Source organism: Haemaphysalis longicornis, unplaced genomic scaffold, assembly GCF_048455015.1.
Source record: "Haemaphysalis longicornis isolate Haplotype H1 unplaced genomic scaffold, Haemaphysalis longicornis Haplotype H1 scaffold_2, whole genome shotgun sequence".
NCBI lineage: Eukaryota > Metazoa > Arthropoda > Arachnida > Ixodida > Ixodidae > Haemaphysalis > Haemaphysalis longicornis.
Genome location: NW_027526295.1, coordinates 19,743,467 through 19,762,176, shown reverse-complemented (window position 1 = coordinate 19,762,176; position 18,710 = coordinate 19,743,467). Strand labels below are relative to the sequence as shown.

Genomic DNA, 18,710 nt, shown 5'->3' with positions numbered 1-18,710 from the left:
ATTTGAAGCGCAAGAAAAACACGGACGAAAAACCAAAGTAGACGAGACAGGCGCGGCTGTCTCGTCTACTCTGTTTCTTCGTCGGTGCTTTTGTTGCGCTTCAGATCATGCCAACGAAGGTGGTGGAAAGCAAAGCTTTAAACTACACGCTCAACAATTTCCTATGTGACGTCACTTGAATTTACACACGTTGCTCTACAAAGAGTAAAACCAAAAAATACTTTCCACGCACCTGTATACGAATTTATTGAAACTAAAAATGACAAAGAAACATCCCCCTCGCGAGGGGCACGATCAAATGCAGAGCATTTCCGGGGGCGCACGACGTTAAGTACGTGAGGGTTCGAGCTAGTTGGTACTCCATAGTGAAAATTTAAAGCGCAACAAATTTAGACACAAGACGAATGACACAGGGACAAGCGCTTGTCCTGTCAAGCGCTTGTCATCCTGACAAGCGCTTGTCATCCTGACAAGCGCTTGTCCCTGTGTCATTCGTCTTGTGTCTAAATTTGTTGCGCTTTAAATTTTCATGACGTTGAGTAGTTTGCGTTACGTTAAGGTTGTTGCACTTGTGGCAACTGCTGACGAGAGAGCGCTCGTCAGCAGTAATTTGAATGAGTCAACGATATAAGGCGCGTTCGTAGCGTCCCATTCTGTGTCGGCTTTGTGGCGCAGTGGGTAGAGCACCATGTACATTACGTTCCGCCCGCAGGGTCGAGGGATCGAAACCTGGCGCCGGATAGTATTTTCTTTTATATAGTGTAGGGGGAGGGGTGCGGACAACGACGGTGCGGACTACGACGGGACAACGCGGGTGACATTGTGAGTTACTGAAATGCTCTGCATTTAAAAGTTGTGCCAGCCATTACCTGGAATTCGCGGGTGCGGCGTCCCGAACGCTACAACGCTTCGCGACGCCGCGCCCCGAACGTAGAGGGACGGACGCCGCCGCTGTAGCCCGGCCGTGAGTCGGGATAAAGAAAAGTTAGCCGCGTACCTGCTCTTTTCGTTGCAAATGTCGACAAAATACGATAGGCTTTATCGACATTTGCTAAGCAAATGCTTCCATTCGCTTCCCCGCTCACCTCTCATGTTGTTGGTCTTGCGTGGCGCTCCTGCCAAGGTAAACACGCTAAAAGTTTGCTCAATTCAGTTTAAATTAACCGCGTTCCACTGCTCCAGGCCAGGTGCCTCGATGCCAGCGCTGCCGTACGGTGGAGACGCGCGTGAATCGAGGCGGCCTATACTCGAACGTTTATAGAACCGCGTCTCCTTAGTCTACGTGCGTTCCAAGCAGAACGTGGAACATATCCAATGGCAGGAACCTTTCGTAACTGTTGGCGCTCGATTTCTTAAAAAGCAGCCTGGAGCAGTAGTGGCGCGGGCGACAGCAGGCGAAAGTGTGGTGGTGGTGAAAGTTTATTGGAGCGACAGGGGAAGGGCAAGGGGTGTGGGAAGCCTCCTTAGTCCAGAAGGCCTCGTGACCACGCTGACAGCGTGAATTTTTTTGTGCAGTGGGTGTAGTATTTCATTCCGTGAAAACCAAGCATCAATGGGTTCTTTTATAAAGGAACACTGTATATATCCCTTGTGTATTAATTTTCTCTCTTACATTTGCGCAATGTCTTGTTCTTGTTCAACAGTATTGTCAAGTATGAACATATAAACCGCTCTTACACGTTTAGATTTGGTGGTGATGATATAAGACTATTGCGCAGACTTCGATTCACTTTGGCCGGCTGGCTGTATGGAGTCGCAGATAGGCAGGCAAACAGACAGACAGACATACAGGCAGACAGACAGACAGACAAACAGACATACAGACAGACCAAATTTTTTTGTTTTAAATAGCCAAAGAAAAACTATCCTCTTTAAAACGCAGAGGAGCGACTTTCGAAGGGTGAGACCGCGGAACCTAGCCATCCTGATGTGCTAGCTTGGGACTACACCACCGCGCAACACAAGCGCAGGCGCCGCAACAATTCGGCATGTGAGCTTAATGATTCCCAGTTATACCGATTCCCATACATACCGATAGTTAGTTTAGTAAGTTTGAGAATTGCTAGAAAGCTGAAGGAACTTTTATAATCGCTATCCAGCAGAACCAGTTGCTCCTTTCGCCTTTTGTAATACCTCTTAATATACAACCGAATTGGTATTCACCAATTTAGAAAACGTTGTCCCATTTGTGGCTAGCAGTGCGCAAAAGTTAGGTTTCTCTAGCAGCCAGATGTCTGTATGCGGTCTCTACATGTTGTTTTCTAGCCCTGAAAACCAGTCCTTAGTGCATCTTTGCGTACGACCACTTCATTTCGTCGGGCCCGTATTACCCCGGAGGTGCTGTCGAACAAGGCAATGAAGCCGTGCGGAGGAAGCGCCTAATGGACGCGAAGCTGCGCCAAAACAGGTCTAGACAACAATTGCTAAAAGCAGACGACAAAGCCGTACCGCCGACGCGCCTGCTAGTGTGAGCAGCCACATCAGCGCGGGGAAAGCTGGGTAAATTCGCCGGGCCATCTACACTGTGCTCTGTAAAGTAAGCCCTCTGCCCCCTACACCCCCCGCCGCCGCCTCTGCCGCGTTGGGGGGTTTATTGTCCCACACGCCGCGAAAGAACCGTTCGCTGGTAGAGGTAGAAAGCTTCGCTTTAAAACAAACCAGTGGTCCCACCGACTTCATATTTTGTAGAAGACGGCTTATATTACCTCTGAAAAATGACCTCCAACAATGCATTTGCCCTTGGAGGTGAACCCGACTTTGGAAAGATGGGTGTGTCTGGTTTTTGTAGTCCGGCTTTCCCACATTGCTTGTTATGCCGTGAAGCATGGCCATCTGAGGAGGGAGAGAGAGCGATACCGCGTTATTGTCCGAGCAAGTTGTCTTAGAACCCCGTTGTGGCCGCAGGATGAAGGCGGCGGTGGCTTCGGGGGCGGCACGGTCCACCATAAGTGGCTGCACCACCGCTTGCGAGTTGCCCAGCGCGCTGCTCGATTCTGCAGATTGTGGGCGATGGCGTAAGAAGACAGGCCCACATGACATGAGTTAGTGTGTCCAGAGAGTCACAGAGGGGACAGTTGGGGAAGAGAGATGACATGGATAGATCTTGTGGAGGATGGAATGACTGGCGATCTAACTGGTCCGAAGGAGTCCCCATAGGTGCTCCTGAGCGTTAGTGGGGGATGTATGGGCAGGGGGATAGAGGCGGCGGGAGATGCAATGATGCTCCGTGACTTCTTGGTACGGTAGTAGTCGATAGAGGGCCGACCGAGCACCGTGATGGGGAGACGGAGCAAGCCCAGCGCGGCTGCTGAGTTCTCCTGCTGCTTTGTGCCCGTTTCAAGGGATCGTGATTGCAGAAAACGGCTGCACATTTGGTATTTAGTTCACCGCGAAGTTGTAAACGATGCGAAATTATGGTCTCTTGTCAATACACGGCCATCCACGCATGCAGCACGGTTACAGAAAACGGCTGTAACTGCTGTTTTACATGAAGTATCGGGAAACAAATTATATGACAAGTAGCCGCTAAGACGACTCTACCATTAGGGACCACATGTCCGCTGGTAATCCTTCTTCGCAGAGTGGAAGGGCACGGATTTTTGTAACGGCGCGTGCCGAAGCATTAGCTAATTAATGTTTTTTATTGCCGCACCATCAACATAATAGTGACAATGTGTTTACTTCAAAGCCAGTACCTCTTCTTAACTAATAGAAGGTGCTGAATAAAAATAATAACGTCGGTTTTTTAATGCCACAATAAGATATGCTCCTTGTGAGGCCAGCTGTAATAGAACTGAGTGGGAGCAATGACTGGGGAGATGCCCGAAATAAAAAAAAACTTGTTGGAAGCGGGATTTTTTCTCTGAATAACGAAAACTTCTGTTAATGTGACAATGGTTTTGTCGGCTTACAATGCATTATGTCGCAAAGACATGCTATGGCAAACCGCAGCGGCTTACAATTTTACCCGTCCCTTTACAGCGCCCAACAAGGCATGTCGCTGAGCAGGCGTAACTTCGCCCAGCTCAACAGCCGCACATTCGGTCGCCGCTGATGCCTGCGAGCGGAAATGCAACCAACGCCCCTCTATAGCCCACAGTTTTCCTTTGAAAACCGCCACGCCAGTATTTTGCCTCCAGTTACACGCCAGCAGAGCGGTGAATAAAGAAATCAGGTAGGGCCGCCGGTGGGCTGCGAACACACTATTAGACCGGCGCTCCATGGTTCCCGTCGGCACCCACACTCGGCGCAGCGATGCAGTCCGGGCACTGCTCCCGTGCTCCGTTTACGTCTGCGCGACACTGTACGTGATGGGAAAGTTTCGCTGGAGTAAGACAGAAACGGACAACGTCGACTAATATATTGCCACCCGGATCACGCTATAGTGTAGAGCTTGAACTGCCACCAGCGCTTTGATCATTGTCCTCGTAAAAGTGCAAGTCTCCCTTCGCTTCTGTGTTGAGGTATTAGATGTTGACAATTGTTTTCTAGAACACGCCATACGTTGTTGTGGGCAAGCCGGGACCTGATGGCGAGTACCGCCAGCAGCAAGGCGTGGAACTTGATCTGCTCAAGGCCATCAGTGGAAGTCTCAACTTCACGTAAGTTTGTCTCCTTCCATTGCTCGTGTGTAACTGCTGACACAATCAGCGACACTCGGGTAGCATATCTGTATACATTCCCACAAATCTAATTTTGAAACCAAAGAAAGTATGTGATGTCTGTTGATGTGGTCAGGCTGCGAAAGATGTTACCCAATACAGCGTTGACAGCACGTTCCACGTCCATATGCAACAGGCGTATTAGAGCTTTCTCTTTGTCGTGGCATTTCTTCGGAGTCAGCACCTACCACTTCATCAGTGGCACTGGCTCAGTGGCTACAGCACTGCCCTCCGTAGCACGTGGTTGTCGGTTCGACTTTAGACCATGCGTTTTTCTGGTAGGCTGTAAAAACATACCTACAAGTGGACACACGAATTTGTCTTCAGTTCAAGACCGTCATTTGTACCTTAGTAAAATCATGGTTTTGTATTGCGGCTGTCCTTTTAGCCTACGTGCAGTTCCCGTGCCGTAAGTTCCCGCCGAAGCCTTAAACATCCGTTCTTGGTTTTAAAATCAGATGAGGTTTTGGAGTTTCTATCTAAGAATGAACTACCACAGTACCATTTTTACGCCTTCTCAATTGATATGCAGGACTTATACCACTCGTTACCGCAAATGGAGCTTTTCTCGGTTGTGAGGAATGACATTCATGATTTCGGCCATGAGACTTTTAAAAAATCTATCCGTCTGAACGCGGACAATTTGATTTCCATGCAACGGATTTATCTCTCCTCCACTGCGGTTGATTTTAATGATCAGTTGTTCAACCAAAATAAGTTTTGTGTATCAATTCTTGTATAGACTCTGTTTTAGGTGACCGGACTTTATCCTGTGTTGACAAGTGTATTGCTAAGCACGTTGCTGCAGATTTTCATGCAAAGGTTTTTCGATACGTAGATGACTTTCCTGCAGTTTTCGAAGGTGCGCATCCTGCGGATGTCAATCGTGCACTCAAAGTCGCGTTAGGAACTTTCAAGTCTTGCGGATTTGGTTTACTTTGGTTTACTTGATTTACTGGATTTGGTTTACTTGGTGTAGATTTTACTTTTCAGTTGCCACAGAGGGGATGATTGCAATTTGTTAACCGCAACATGTCCTTTCAGAAAGACCAGGTGTGCTAGATGTACCAGCTTCGTTCCAAAAAGCATTACTTAACTATGACTCGGCCAATCCAAAAGTTTTAAAAGGTGTATATATAGCACAGACTGCGGAGTGCGATTAAGAAGTCCTGCTCACGCTGCATTTCTTGTAGTCTGCAGTGTCAGGGGAAATACGAAATACCTGATTACTGCTGGTTTCCGGAAGATACCTTGGCCGCCGTTGCCAGGAACCTCAAAGAGGTGCAGCCTACAACCGTTCCGGCCAGCATGACCGCTGTGGGTGTGCTTCATATAACGCGTACGCGCTTTAGACGCACAGCCTTCAGAGCACTAGGACAGATTATGTGACGTACCTAGTACATGCGCACTAATTATGAAATTATTGTTGAAAGCGCCAGTGTTGATAGGGGCGTGGCGACAGCCCGTAGAAAGTAACATTTCCCGTTTCCCCACCTCTCAGGTATACGCTGCTAATCGACCCCAATGTGGAGTACGGAGCCCTGAGAAATGGAACCTGGACCGGCCTCGTGGGAGACGTCTTTTATAGGGTGGGTGCCTTCGCGAGGCGGTCAATTCCTGTATGCGTATGAGCTCCGGAAGTCAATTGACCCCACTGATACAGGAAGTCCGTTTCTTTATTTTGTTTCAAAACTATCAGCCAGAAACATCTGAACTTTTGTCGCTAAATGTTAATATAGTGGTCACAGCAGTAGTTTGCCAGCCGTCAACAACCCCCAGTTACAGCGGGAAAGCCAACTTTCGAAATCGCCAACCTCTTGGGACAACTTCTTCAACCACGCGTTGATGTCAGCAATAGTATCACTAAATTTTTTTGTACCCTTGACAAAACAATATGCCGTTACCTGCCATGCCTTACCGATTTACAAAGAATGTCCCTGGGGAACCTCATTTACAAGCGATGCATGCAAGGGGACTGGCTTCCACGTTATTTGAGAGGAAGGTAAGCGCGAATAATTCTGCAGGACTTATTAGGAGCATTTATAAAAAGAATTTCTTCCCTTTCGACAGGATACAGGAAAGAACATAAAAATACACCGAATTTATGGCGTACTGCCAAAAGGCAGACTCACCGGACCAGCAAAAGCGACAGTTACGGAAGAACGGCACAGATTCTCAGCTTTTGTGCCATCGCATCGCAATTCTCGGAAAGCTCTGCGGTAATGACCGACGTTTTGTCGCACAGTTAAAATTGGATGTTAAACATAACTTTTTACTCTATATCGCATTTTATACGCCTTCCTGCACCTTCCCCGGAGTACATATTCATTAAGGATAGTCTGCGCGACCACCACATTTCGCGACTGACACAAAAACCACATAAAAGTATGTTTGTACGTTCGTATCTGAAACAAAGGCTCCTTGTGAACAACATTTATAGTGCCTAACGCTGTTTGCTAGGATACTGAGAAAGGTGCTCTCAAAGCGAACTGAAACCTTTCTGGTGTTTGCCTTTCGCGCCTTTTGCCTATAAACTGAAAATCCGTGACGGGCGTTACTTGTAAGCCCCACAGTCGTCGCCTGAAGGACGATGCCGACACGTCCCACCTGATTCAAGTGGCCGATGGCGGGACACCCACAATGCTGGGGATGTGCACTGTCCATGTTGCTGCAGCTAACGGCCATACTGCTGTTCCGTTAACACTGCTTCAAAATTGCTCCCGTGAACTTATTTATGCGCTTGATGTGTTATCAAACAACGCTGCCACCCCCGATTCTTCCACCAGTGCCCTACGCCTCAAGCTGCCGCTTCCTCCCGCCTCTCACGACGCACCCAACGGGAGGCTTTGTTCCAAGGACTACATTCACTTCGCTCCACGAGCAGGGATCTATGTCCACTTTTCCTGCTAATCACAAATTCTCTACGGCGATTACATCGAGTCGCCAGTGCTCGACGTGATGCTTACGCACAGTTTGATCTTGCCTCATTCCCTCGTGACTGTGGCCCACAAAAAAGTCCGTCTTCAAATCCTCAATTTCGGGTTGTCGCCGCTCGACCTTCCGCGCGGCATGTCGTTGGCCACGCTTGCACCGGTACACGACCAGGGGGTTTCGTCTGTACCCTTCAACGCAACACCAACCGAGGCAAACACACACGCCCAGCTCATCCTTGGGCTAATTCCCACCTCTATAAGATGGCTGGTACGGATCGTATTCCTGCCCAAGCCTAAGAACCCCGACGCCATTTGGAGATATACAGCGACATATTTTGTTTTGTCGATCGCTATTTAGGACAGACCTCAGTAGTAACCCATAGCATCAACACCGGAGACGCCTGCCTAGTGTGCATGCGGCCGTATTGCCTCTTCTATGCAAAGCGGCTCATTATACTAAAGAAAGTGGACAAAATGCTTCCTAAAGGTATCATTGAGCATTCTTGAAGACCATGGGAGTCACCGGTTGTATTGGTGAAAAAGAAATACGGCACATGGCGATTCTGCATCGATTATTGGTAACTTAAAAAGATCAGAAAAGGATGTTTATCCAGTTCCGCAGAACGACGATGCCCTAGAATGCCTTAATGAAGCAGCGTACTTTTCTTCCTTTGATATCAGATAGGGGCAGGTGACTGTCGACGGCATGAACCCAGAAAAGGCGGCTTTTGTCACGCCTAACTGGCTCTATCATTTCACAGTAATGACATTTGACCTTTGTAACCCTCCTGGAACATTTGAGCGATCGATGGACTCTATTACATGGCTTTGCTATTGGCACAACGTCATCCTTTTTTTCGCCAACGTTTCCAACCAACCTTGCGCCTCTCTGGTACTGTTGCCATTTTTCGCCGAGCAGTACTGAAGCTAAACTCTACAAAATGTTAGTGTGGACGACAGGAAGTCCCCATACCTGGAAGCCTTGTCGATGCCAGCGGAATACAGCCCGACCTTGATAAAATTCAAGCTGTACGTTCATTTCCTGTTCAGCGGTCATCAAAAGATGGTCGTAGGCTTGTGCTCCAATTTCCGCCCATTCGTCTCAAACTTTACTGAGATCGCTCGCCGTCTCACCAAGCTCCCCAAGAACGATGTCCTGTCTACTTGGGGACCTCTTACCAAGAAGGTGCTTTTCGTTGGATTGTCACCACTCTGACCAGCTCTTCAATCTTGGGCCACTTTGATCCTTCCGCTGTAACGGGAGTACGCTTCGACGCCAGTGGCCATGGAATAGGTGCTGTTCTAGCCCAAGTCCAGAGCGGCCACGACAGAGTAATTGTCCACGCCGGTTGCATCCTGTCCTCCGCAGAAAGCGACTACACCATCACAGAACGAGTGTGCCTTCCACTAATGTGGGCTGTAGGCAGTTTAAGTTGAAGTACTGCCCTAATTGGGACAGTACTTAAACCAGCGCCTATTTACCACAGTGACGGACCATCAGGCGCTTTGCTGGTTGTCGTCCCTGAAAGACCCCAGAGGACGACTCGGTCGCTGGGCTGCAAGAATGCGGGTTCAGTGCCGTCCACAAGATCGGCAAGTCGAACAAAGTCACTAACTGTCGACCCCGTCGGTGCCCCGAAAAACGTTGACAACAGCGTCGATGTCCAAGTTTTGGCAATTTTTAATTTCTTAGCATAGGTGATGAGCAGTGCCGCGACTCTTGATTGCGCTCAATCATACACCGCCTCCAAAGTAATCCTGCTGACCTTTCGTTACGTGCGTTCCTCCTGCGTGATGGAGTCTACCATCACAACTACCGCTCTGATGGGCCCGACGTTTTACTCATTGTACCTTAACATTTGCATCAATACGCGCTCAAACAGCTCCGTGATGAGCTCTTGGCTGGCCATCTGGGAGATACGCAATCTTATGACCGAGCTCGGCGCCGGTTTTTTTTCGGCCCGGTCTTTAGGAATCTGTCAAACGTTATGTCAGCGCCTGTGACCTCTGCCAGTGCCGCAAAACAGCAACTACGCTTCCTGCAGGCCGCTTCCATTCTCTAGATACCCCCTCCGAACCCTTCTTTTTTATCGGCGTAAACCTCCTCGTTCCATTTCCTTTGTCCCATTCCGGTAACAAGTGGACTGCAGGTGCTACAGACTACGCACCTTGCTATGCCATCACGGGTGCTATACTGACCAGCTGTACCACGTATGTTGCCGAGTTTCTCCTCAAAATATGTTCTTGCAACACGGTGCTCCGCGGCAGCTTCTCATAGACCGTGGCCGTTCTTTTTTATACAAGGTAGTTGACGACATACTTCGATGGTACTCCACCCGTCACAGTCTTACCACAGCGCATCATCCACACACTAGCCGCCTGACAGAATACTTCAAACGAACACTAACTGACATGCTAACCATGTAAGTTTTCTCTGATCATAGAGACTGGACACAGTGCTTGCTTTCGTGACATTCGCCAACAATTTTCCCAGCACAGTGCCAGTGGCTCTTGACAAGTTTGTTACGCCCTTTGCGCGATAACGCGGACTGCGCTAGCACGTCATGTTGCGCATGCACGGCGGCGTGAAACGACCCCAACAGCCGGTTATGACGATAAGCACCGCATGGCGACTTTTCAGCCAAGCTCTCTTATCCGCCTGTGGACGCCTGTTCGCCGTGTGGACATTTCCAAAAAGTTAAAGGCCCGATACACCTGTCCTTATCAGATGGTACGCCACGTGGCAGATGTCACATACGAAGTTTCTCCTGTTTGCCCGACCTCATCGTCCCATACGCCCCCTTCATCTCACATTGTTTGTGAGTCTCGCCTCAACGCGGTGGCTCAGTGGCTAAGGCGTTGCGCTGCTGAGCACGAGGTCGCGGGTTCGATTCCCGGCCGCGGCGGCCGCTTTTCTGATGGAGGCGAAAAGCAAAAACGCCCGTGTGTACGAGATTTCGGCGCACGTTAAAGATCCCCAGGTGGTCAAAATTAATCCGGAGCCCTCCACTACGGCGCGCCTCATCGTCTGCGTCGCGTCGGCGCGTTAAACCCTATAATCAATCAATCGAGTCTCGCCTCAATGCCTAGCGGACGCCTACCGCTAGCGACCCTTAGCCAGCACAGGAACAGTGCATTCGCCGCCGGGGATGGCGTTATGTGACGCTAGCGGACAGACTGACAAATGACGAAGAAGTAGGAGTGACTGTAGATGTTGATAAATGTTGGGATACGATTAGAGAAACAGGACGTTCTTCGGTCGTCCTGAGGACAATCTGCTCGCAATCGCTGCGGTGGTCTCTGCGTTGGCTACCCTCTGCAAATACTGTCAATAGTTCTTTTGTTCATCCTGACAATATAATACGAAAAAGGTTAAATAGTTGGTATTCACCAGCCACTTAATATACCAGCTCGAATGATTTGTCCCAAAACCAAGGACGACGCCGCTTTCTTCACGTTTGTTGGAGCGAACTTCTGCTCCCCTAAGAACTCAACGGATACACAAGCGAAAGAGCAGCAGTAAACAAAGGAATGTGCGACGTGTGTGTCGCCAAATCGAATAGCGCGATGCTTGTCCTGCGAGCATTCATCTTTTGCCGTAATGCTTCTAGAATAATGGAGTCAGTTGCAGAACATCGGTGATCGAATAAGAACATTCTGTTGGAGTGACGACAGGGTGATACCATTTTTCTATCAAATAAGATATCCCCCGTGGCATACGAAAAAAAGAGAAGGAAACGCACCGTGCCGCGCTTCTGAGACAAGAAAGTTGGGCGCTGCAAGACACTGGCAACATAATATTGAACTGAACAAACCAGAGGGAATAGTTCTCGGCAATATCAAGGGGGCTTGTTTGTACTGCTGCGAAACGCCGACGCTTGCCACGATCAATTGTTGTGGTGCCGCCAGGTTTGTATGGTCGTCGCACCTGAATACTATATGGAGCTAAAACTGCTAAAACACGACTAACACTGCTTTAGTGTTAGCCAAATTAAGACACAGTTAACCTTGTGTAGCAGCGTACTTTGTGACCCCAATGAAGTTCAGTACGTTGCGGGAGGCTAGTTGTTTATAATAATACTCGGTTGTACTTCATTTTTGCGGTCACTTTCAATATATCGCACTGTCACGAAAACACCATTCCCGTTGGTAGGTGCCAAGAATAAAACTTCTTATTATTCTCCAATTTCTATGTGTCCTTGTTTTCTTGTTCTTGTTCTATGTGATCTTGTTTTTAGCGCGCTGCATTATCTTGGTGTTCTTGCCTTTGGCGCAATTTCAACACCCTGTCCATTTACTCACGCACTGCTACCAGTTAAGCAGGAGCCAAGTAGCCAGCCTTCATGCTTCGTAAATATAGCTTTCACGCCTTGTCGTGAGCAACGCGGTTACAATGGCAGGTATTATTGTCGAGGAAAATCTAACTCACGTTGCACTGATGTAAAAAGCGTGCTTTCAGACGACATATAAAGCGGCTGTACTGACAACTGTGCACTTGATTAGAACACTCCGAGTAACTAAAGGAGGCCCTGTTCTTTTTTTTTTTCTTTATAAGCTGAACAGTAAAGCTTTCAAGCTGACAATCTGGCCATTTAGCCTGAGAACAAGCTTAAAAACCTCTGATCTTCCATAACATTGAACAGAGAATCTGTGAAGTTCACAGGCTGGCTGCTTACATACAAGAATCCGTCGTCTCTACAAAATTAATTTGTAAATGTTAATAGTTCCTAAAGAAAAACAAGAGTGAAATCAAACTAAAATGCACTGGCTATTATCATACCCTCTAATGAAAAATTTGTGCGCAGCACGAACTGCAGTCTTCTCGGTCACGGCGCATATATTCTGCGTTTCAGAAAGTGATCGCGTGATCAGCGAACGTACGGCGGTGCGCGCTACCCTGCTTTATCTGGCAGCGCGTCGCCGCCGCCGACCAACGTGTTGTTGCAGACCATGTTTCAGCCTCCCGCGAAAGTGTCACGTGGTCTGGATTAACCACACAAGTGGGAGCAGCGAGATTGTTGCAAATTGTGTTTGAACCTACCGCGGAAATGACATGTGGCTCGGAATAGCGGCGAACGAAACAGCGTCGGCGGAAGTGTCAGGGGGATGGCACTGCTTGTCGGAGACGTATGGCACAAGGGTGACGGGGAGGCAGTGAGAGAGATGACGGCATCGCCGTGCGTAGCGCCCTCCTCCTGCGCCCTCGCCACACGCATGTAACTCCTGCTCACCCTTAGCCATCCGTGTTCTTTCTGCCATCGCCTCTCGTTCGATGACTTGGTCACGCGGACATCGGTAGACGCCGCAACCGCCAAGCCCAGATACCGGCCACCAAAGGGCTGTCCTAAAAATCAAAACCAAAGCCCCTGTCCTTGGAGAAAGATGGCCTAAAAGTAAAGCTTTCTTAACGCAAACTGAGTTAAATCAAAGCAACAAAATCCACGCTCCCAAAGTCCAGATTCCGAACTCCCACAGGCCAAAGCCAAAGTCAATTTCAAGTCAGCCAAAGCTCAAAGACCACGCCAGCGCTACAAACCCGACGAAAATGCTAAGCGACCCGGATGCAACGATTGCGCATTCGGATAGACGTATGCTTCATAACGCGAAAGACCGAAATTCGCTTCCAAGCGCGGAATGCCTTGTTTTGTCGTCATCGTCCTCATCATGTGCCCTGTCGTTGTGTGAAGTTCGGTTTCCCGCACTTCGTTTTCGTTTATATCCGGCATCAGTGGGACCAAAAAGCGTTTGCTTTGTTATACCAGAAATCTGCACCGTGCATTCTCCGCTGCGGGCAGGTGTCTTTACGCCAAGTAGCCCAGCAATGCACTTTGGCGAATTTCATATCTCAATAGCGCTTTGTTTTAAAGTAGTTTCTGGTTGTTTACCACAAACATTCTCACCCTGTTTTGCTGCGAAGCAGTATACCTGTACCAGTTAAGAAAATTTTCGTGTCCGCGTCCGCAGGAAGCGCCAGGCTAGATGAACGAAATTACTGGCAGCGCCAGGAATCGATGCTGGACCCGAATAGAGAAACGCAGCGACAGCCCATCGTCTTAGCGACTAAGCTACGACCGCGGAAGGTGGCGGGGAGACAGGCGGTGTACTCAACGAGCACAGGCCCTCGTGTGAAATGAAAACCGCATAATGTACGATAACGCGTTCCCGTGGTTTGGATTAGCGACAAACGGAAGAGCGTCTTTGAGACGGTGTCAGGGCCTTGGCCGACACTCCTGGAAAAAGAGTGAGAGGGAGGCAGTAAGAGAGCCATAGCCGCGCCTGCCGCCCTCCTCCGCACCCTTCTGCATGCGCTCCTCTCCGTTTTCTTATCTGCCATCGCTGCCGCGTTTGTTCCCTCGGTAACGTGCACGCCGCCCCCGCGAAACCCAGGTAACGGCTGCCAGAGTGTCTAGTTTCACTCTTTGTAGAGCCACGTGCTTGAATTCAAAAGACGTCGCATGTGTAATCGTTGTGGGTGCCAGTCCAACCACCTTCACAGGTGGCAGAGTGTACTGCATCAAGTGTCTTCGCAAGCTTTGTTTCTCGTCTGCAAGCAACATTGTCCGATGAAAACTTGCCAGAACTTTCTATTGCAGAGAAGCCACCTGGCCCTGAGTGAGATCAGCTACACCCTGAATCGCACGGACGTCATCAACTACATGTATCCTGTCCTGTACGACGTGCTGTCATACGTCACCAAGGCACCGAAAGTGATTCCATTCGCCATGGCGATAGTGAAGCCCTTCAACGATGACGTGAGTTTATGTCTGATTCACGGCGACACTTTGTAATGTGTCCCTACTTGTCTATTGGCAAACGTGAGAGAATAGCGCACAAAGCAACACAACAACGCTTAGCACCGCTTGAGACAAAAAAAAATAACAACGCTTCAGTTTAAAACAGCGTTGAATAAGAACCCCACTTTATTGCTTGCAGAAACCTTACATGCAGAACTGCAAGGTAATAAAAAAGGAAAAAAGCTCTAATAGGCAACCAGAGCTTGAAATGGGGCTAGTTGGTTTTAGATGCGACTGCATCTCATTCACTGGCCTTGTCCCTCCATACGGCGTTGTCCACTCCCCTCCCCCTACACTATAAAAAAAATAATAGTTAGCGGCGCCCGGTTTCGATCCCACGACCCTGTGGGCGGAACGCGAGGTACATGGTGCTCTGACCACTGCGCCACAAAACCGAGACAGAATCAAATGCTACGAACGCGCCTTATATCCTTGACTCATTCAAACTACGTCAAGATGCTACTCATACAACGCATGATGGGGCAATGATTAACACTTGCAATAAAAGAAAAGAAGCTCCCACTTACAGCAACAATGATGGAGTAAAGGTCGTTGCGACAGCGAAGCCCCAAGCATACCACTTAGAGAGATTGACCAAGATTGGCCAATAAAACATAATAATAATCATAAAACATAATAATCATACGCGTTCCCGACACGTTTCACATGATTTCAGAATCAATCCAACGGAAACACCAAGTGAACCCCATGATGCGTCGCATCTACACAGGGTTCCCCTCGCGGGGAGGTGGGCGCAATATTTTTTACTCGGAACATTGCTGGCGCTAGGCGGGACAAGGACGAGGTTTAGTGCGCTTTATTTGTGTGTGTAGATCCCCGTCCTTGTCCCGCCTAGTGCCAGCAATGTTCTGAGTCTAAAAGGCAACTATACATGGAATTCATTAATAAGAATCAATAACGTTTCTATTTCCTGGCAAATATGCAATTAAAGCGCCTGAAGTAGCAAACCTTGCTATGTAGACAGTGTTGTGTTTGCGTTTCCTAATTCTACGTCCCGTTTTTCACGCAGTTGTGTCACGTTTCAACACCCACCACCCAGCCAACTTGCTCCCTATTCTGAGTGAATGGTTGAGCGTTTCCTGGTGATAGGGCCAACCATAAGCACCGATTTGTGTAGTGGTGCGGTTCAGCTTTGATAAGCAGAATAAATGTGAGTCTAATAGCGGTAGCTGGGGCGCGAGCTGCGAATACAATACACTAAGAACGGCGGTATGCCTGCTCAAAGATGTAACGAATTTTGTTATGATAGATATAAATGGAATGGAGATGAAAAGAGAACGCCTTGTAAGAGGTGAAGAAGGGTGTGAACGGTTAACGAAAAAAATTTCTCCACAGCTTTCATCCATGGTCGGACGATTTGAATCATTAAGCACTGGGCTTTAAATGCAAGGTTCTCGGTAAAGCTGTGTGCAGCGTGCACAGTTGCTGGCTGATGGGTTGGCAGGAAGAGCACGGCCATAAGAAATGTCTTTTTGCAGTAAAAGCGGACATTAGAACTACTTTTCGAAGGGGTTGCGAAGCCCGTATCAATGTCGACGCTTCAGGACGCTTATAAGGCACCGGGACTGGCTACTCATAAGTTCTCTTCACAGTAGCTCTTAAAGAAATAGAATAGATAGATACTAAGGAACACATCTTTCACATGGTAATGCAAACGGAATCATTCAATAGGATCACCCAAACGTTCCATGCAAAGCACCATCCATGAGCACGCTTGTCGCGACGCCTTGTCATCGTTGTGAACAGGATGGCCAATCGCTACTGACGCCTCAATATCTGTAATACTTTGTTCCATCGCAGTCGGTGGAGGACAATGGACAAATGAAGCAGGGTGACAAGTTATAACCGTCCTCAAGAAGGGTCCCGGTGTGTCTCTCCGCTCTACCGAATTTTGATTGTGATCGTCCTACTAATGGGGGTGTTGAAAAATATGATGACTTGCCTCCCTCGTGCCCATAATCATCATCATGATCACATCCGAATAAACCACTCATCAGAACGGGTCTTGGCGGATCGTCGTCCCTTTCTCCACATTTTTGGTGCCAAAGCCCGGGACCAAGGGACCTCCGGAGGTGAGCCACTCGTAGCGAAATTGTCTTATTACTGCCTTCCCACCCCTGGGGAACAGAAATGAAGCCGCCGTTCTAGCGAACCCGTTGAGAAAGGTTGTCCCAGCTAAAGAAGAAGAAGCGAGCCGGAACCATTCATACTGCATCGCCTTTGTCGACTTATGAATTGTGCCTTTGTGGCTGCGTGACTCCCGCTACTACGGCGCCGACTTCTGCCCCGTGAGCGTTACCCCAGCCACATTGACGTCTGTGACGCTGAACTGGACCATGGAGGCCCTCATCCAATAACGGCGGATCGTGTGGGAACGACGAACACTTGTTATCGGCAAAGTTGAAGACTTTCTACGCATCGGGCTACCAGCCATATGTGAGTTAACTGATCTGTTAAGAATTTTGACTGACCGAAACGATTGCCTGGAAAATGTTAACCGGGAAATAGAAAATATCGTAGTCATTGAAAAGCTGAAAACGGAGATGTTTGACGCCTTTGATTTTGAAGGCAGGGTAATATGGGCGAACGTTCAACTGGAAATGGAGATCACCCATGCCAAAACTAACCGACAAGCTCGCACAGCGCCCGTCGAAGCCCGAATTTTGTCAGGCCTCCGACAGCTCCGAAGGGATGAAGATATAGATGCGGAAAATGTGGAAACACTGCATGAAAAGAAAAATGTTGGACCCCCAAATCACAGATGCAACTACAATCCAGCATTCAATTTGTAAGATATATTGCCAATGAATAACGGCTGTCTTGGGTGCTGTGGCTCAAATTCTTCATACCATCTAACGGACAAATAACTGCTCAGAGCAAAGTGAAATTCTTCTGAATAAGAGAGACTACAGCAAGCGGAAAACACCGTTGACGATTCAACCGTTGGCTATCAGACACCAAGAATGACAAATGCGGCAGTTGAAGTATCCGACCACGAGAAATTACAATAAACAGATAGCATCAGGCCCTCTGAAGGGCCAGAGAAAAAAGCTACCACGTTTCTGGAGCATTCGCATATGCTCCCTAGAGTAAGAGATCCCATCAAACCTCTTAAATGCCACCAGAAAGGCAGTGAAGGAACTACCACACCGAAAAAGAAGAAATTTGGGACAGGGTTTGTTCGCAAAGTGATGCATTCAAGATGGAAGCGGCAACATTGGACAAAGACTCGCAAAGTGAAGCGGAAACAAAGAGTCGCGAACAGCCTCCAGAAGACGGAGAAAATAAATCTAAAGAAAAGACGAAGGAAAATAGTGCCTATCATTCTACAGAAGTCTGCAAGGCGTTTCAAAGTGATGCGAGTATGAGGTTCTGTGATGAACAAAACGACTGGCGGCTCGCTAACGAAGTTTCCACCCAGAAGGTGCAATGAAAAAAATCTTTTCGTGTACTCTTTTCCACGGTGTAGCGGCTTCTCAGACAAAAAAAAAAGGTCTACGCTTCGGCACGCTATCAAGCGTCGTTTTCATCGATGGAAGCAGAAGCGGCGAGGTCCCCGAATCGGTTTGATTCAACGGACTTGAATTCTTGATGCCTGTCAACTGTAGTGCTTTCGGCAATGGACTCTAGCACGCCGGGATACTTTTAGCCATCTTCTCGCGGGGGAGGATGTTGAAAAAGATGACGTCTTGCATACGACAGGGGAAAAATTCAGGAAACATTGAAGAGGCGAAAATTTTAAAAACAACAAAGAGGGGACTAAGAAATGGCAGCGATGTAATATACGCACTGAGTGACGGCAACAGCAATATAAAAACAGAATGAATATGTTCATTAAAAAAAGTACGGCACATCTACACAAATGTGTCCTCTATACACGTTTGCACGCATTAACACAGGCACGGGCGCATACACGCACACGCACAATTGAAGTCACACGCAAGCGCACGCAGGACCACCAACACAGGCAGACATCTGCGCGCACAAACGCAGGCACGCCACTTACGCAGACACGCTTGCGCACATATGCCGGGGTGTGTGCGTCAACAATCGTCAGTAAACTATGGCCTGACGCGCCCGACAAAAATGTTGTGGAAACCACGGCATGCTTGCCCACTAAGTACGAATTCGTTAGGTGTCTTCAAGCTGAAAACGCAAAGGGCAGCTCGTGTTTACTGAGCCTTCCCAACGAACACGTATCAGTGATTCCTTAGAGTGAATGCCCACAGACTTTTGCAATAACGTTTTATTTCTCTCTCCCTTTTTCTGATCTGCTAAGAATTTTCTCGGCTAAACGTTTA

General features: G+C 48.4%; 1 protein-coding gene across 1 annotated transcript in view; it reads left to right on the top strand.

The window, feature by feature from the left end:
* The window catches only part of LOC144167857 (glutamate receptor ionotropic, delta-2-like), a 67,641-nt gene that overhangs the window by 32,037 nt on the left and 16,894 nt on the right, over nt 1-18,710 (top strand). The window contains exons 6-8 of the mRNA XM_077697009.1: nt 4,492-4,601; nt 6,163-6,250; nt 14,188-14,346. Of these exons, the coding sequence (XP_077553135.1) occupies nt 4,492-4,601; nt 6,163-6,250; nt 14,188-14,346 (357 nt within the window). The remainder of the gene's footprint in view (nt 1-4,491; nt 4,602-6,162; nt 6,251-14,187; nt 14,347-18,710) is intronic.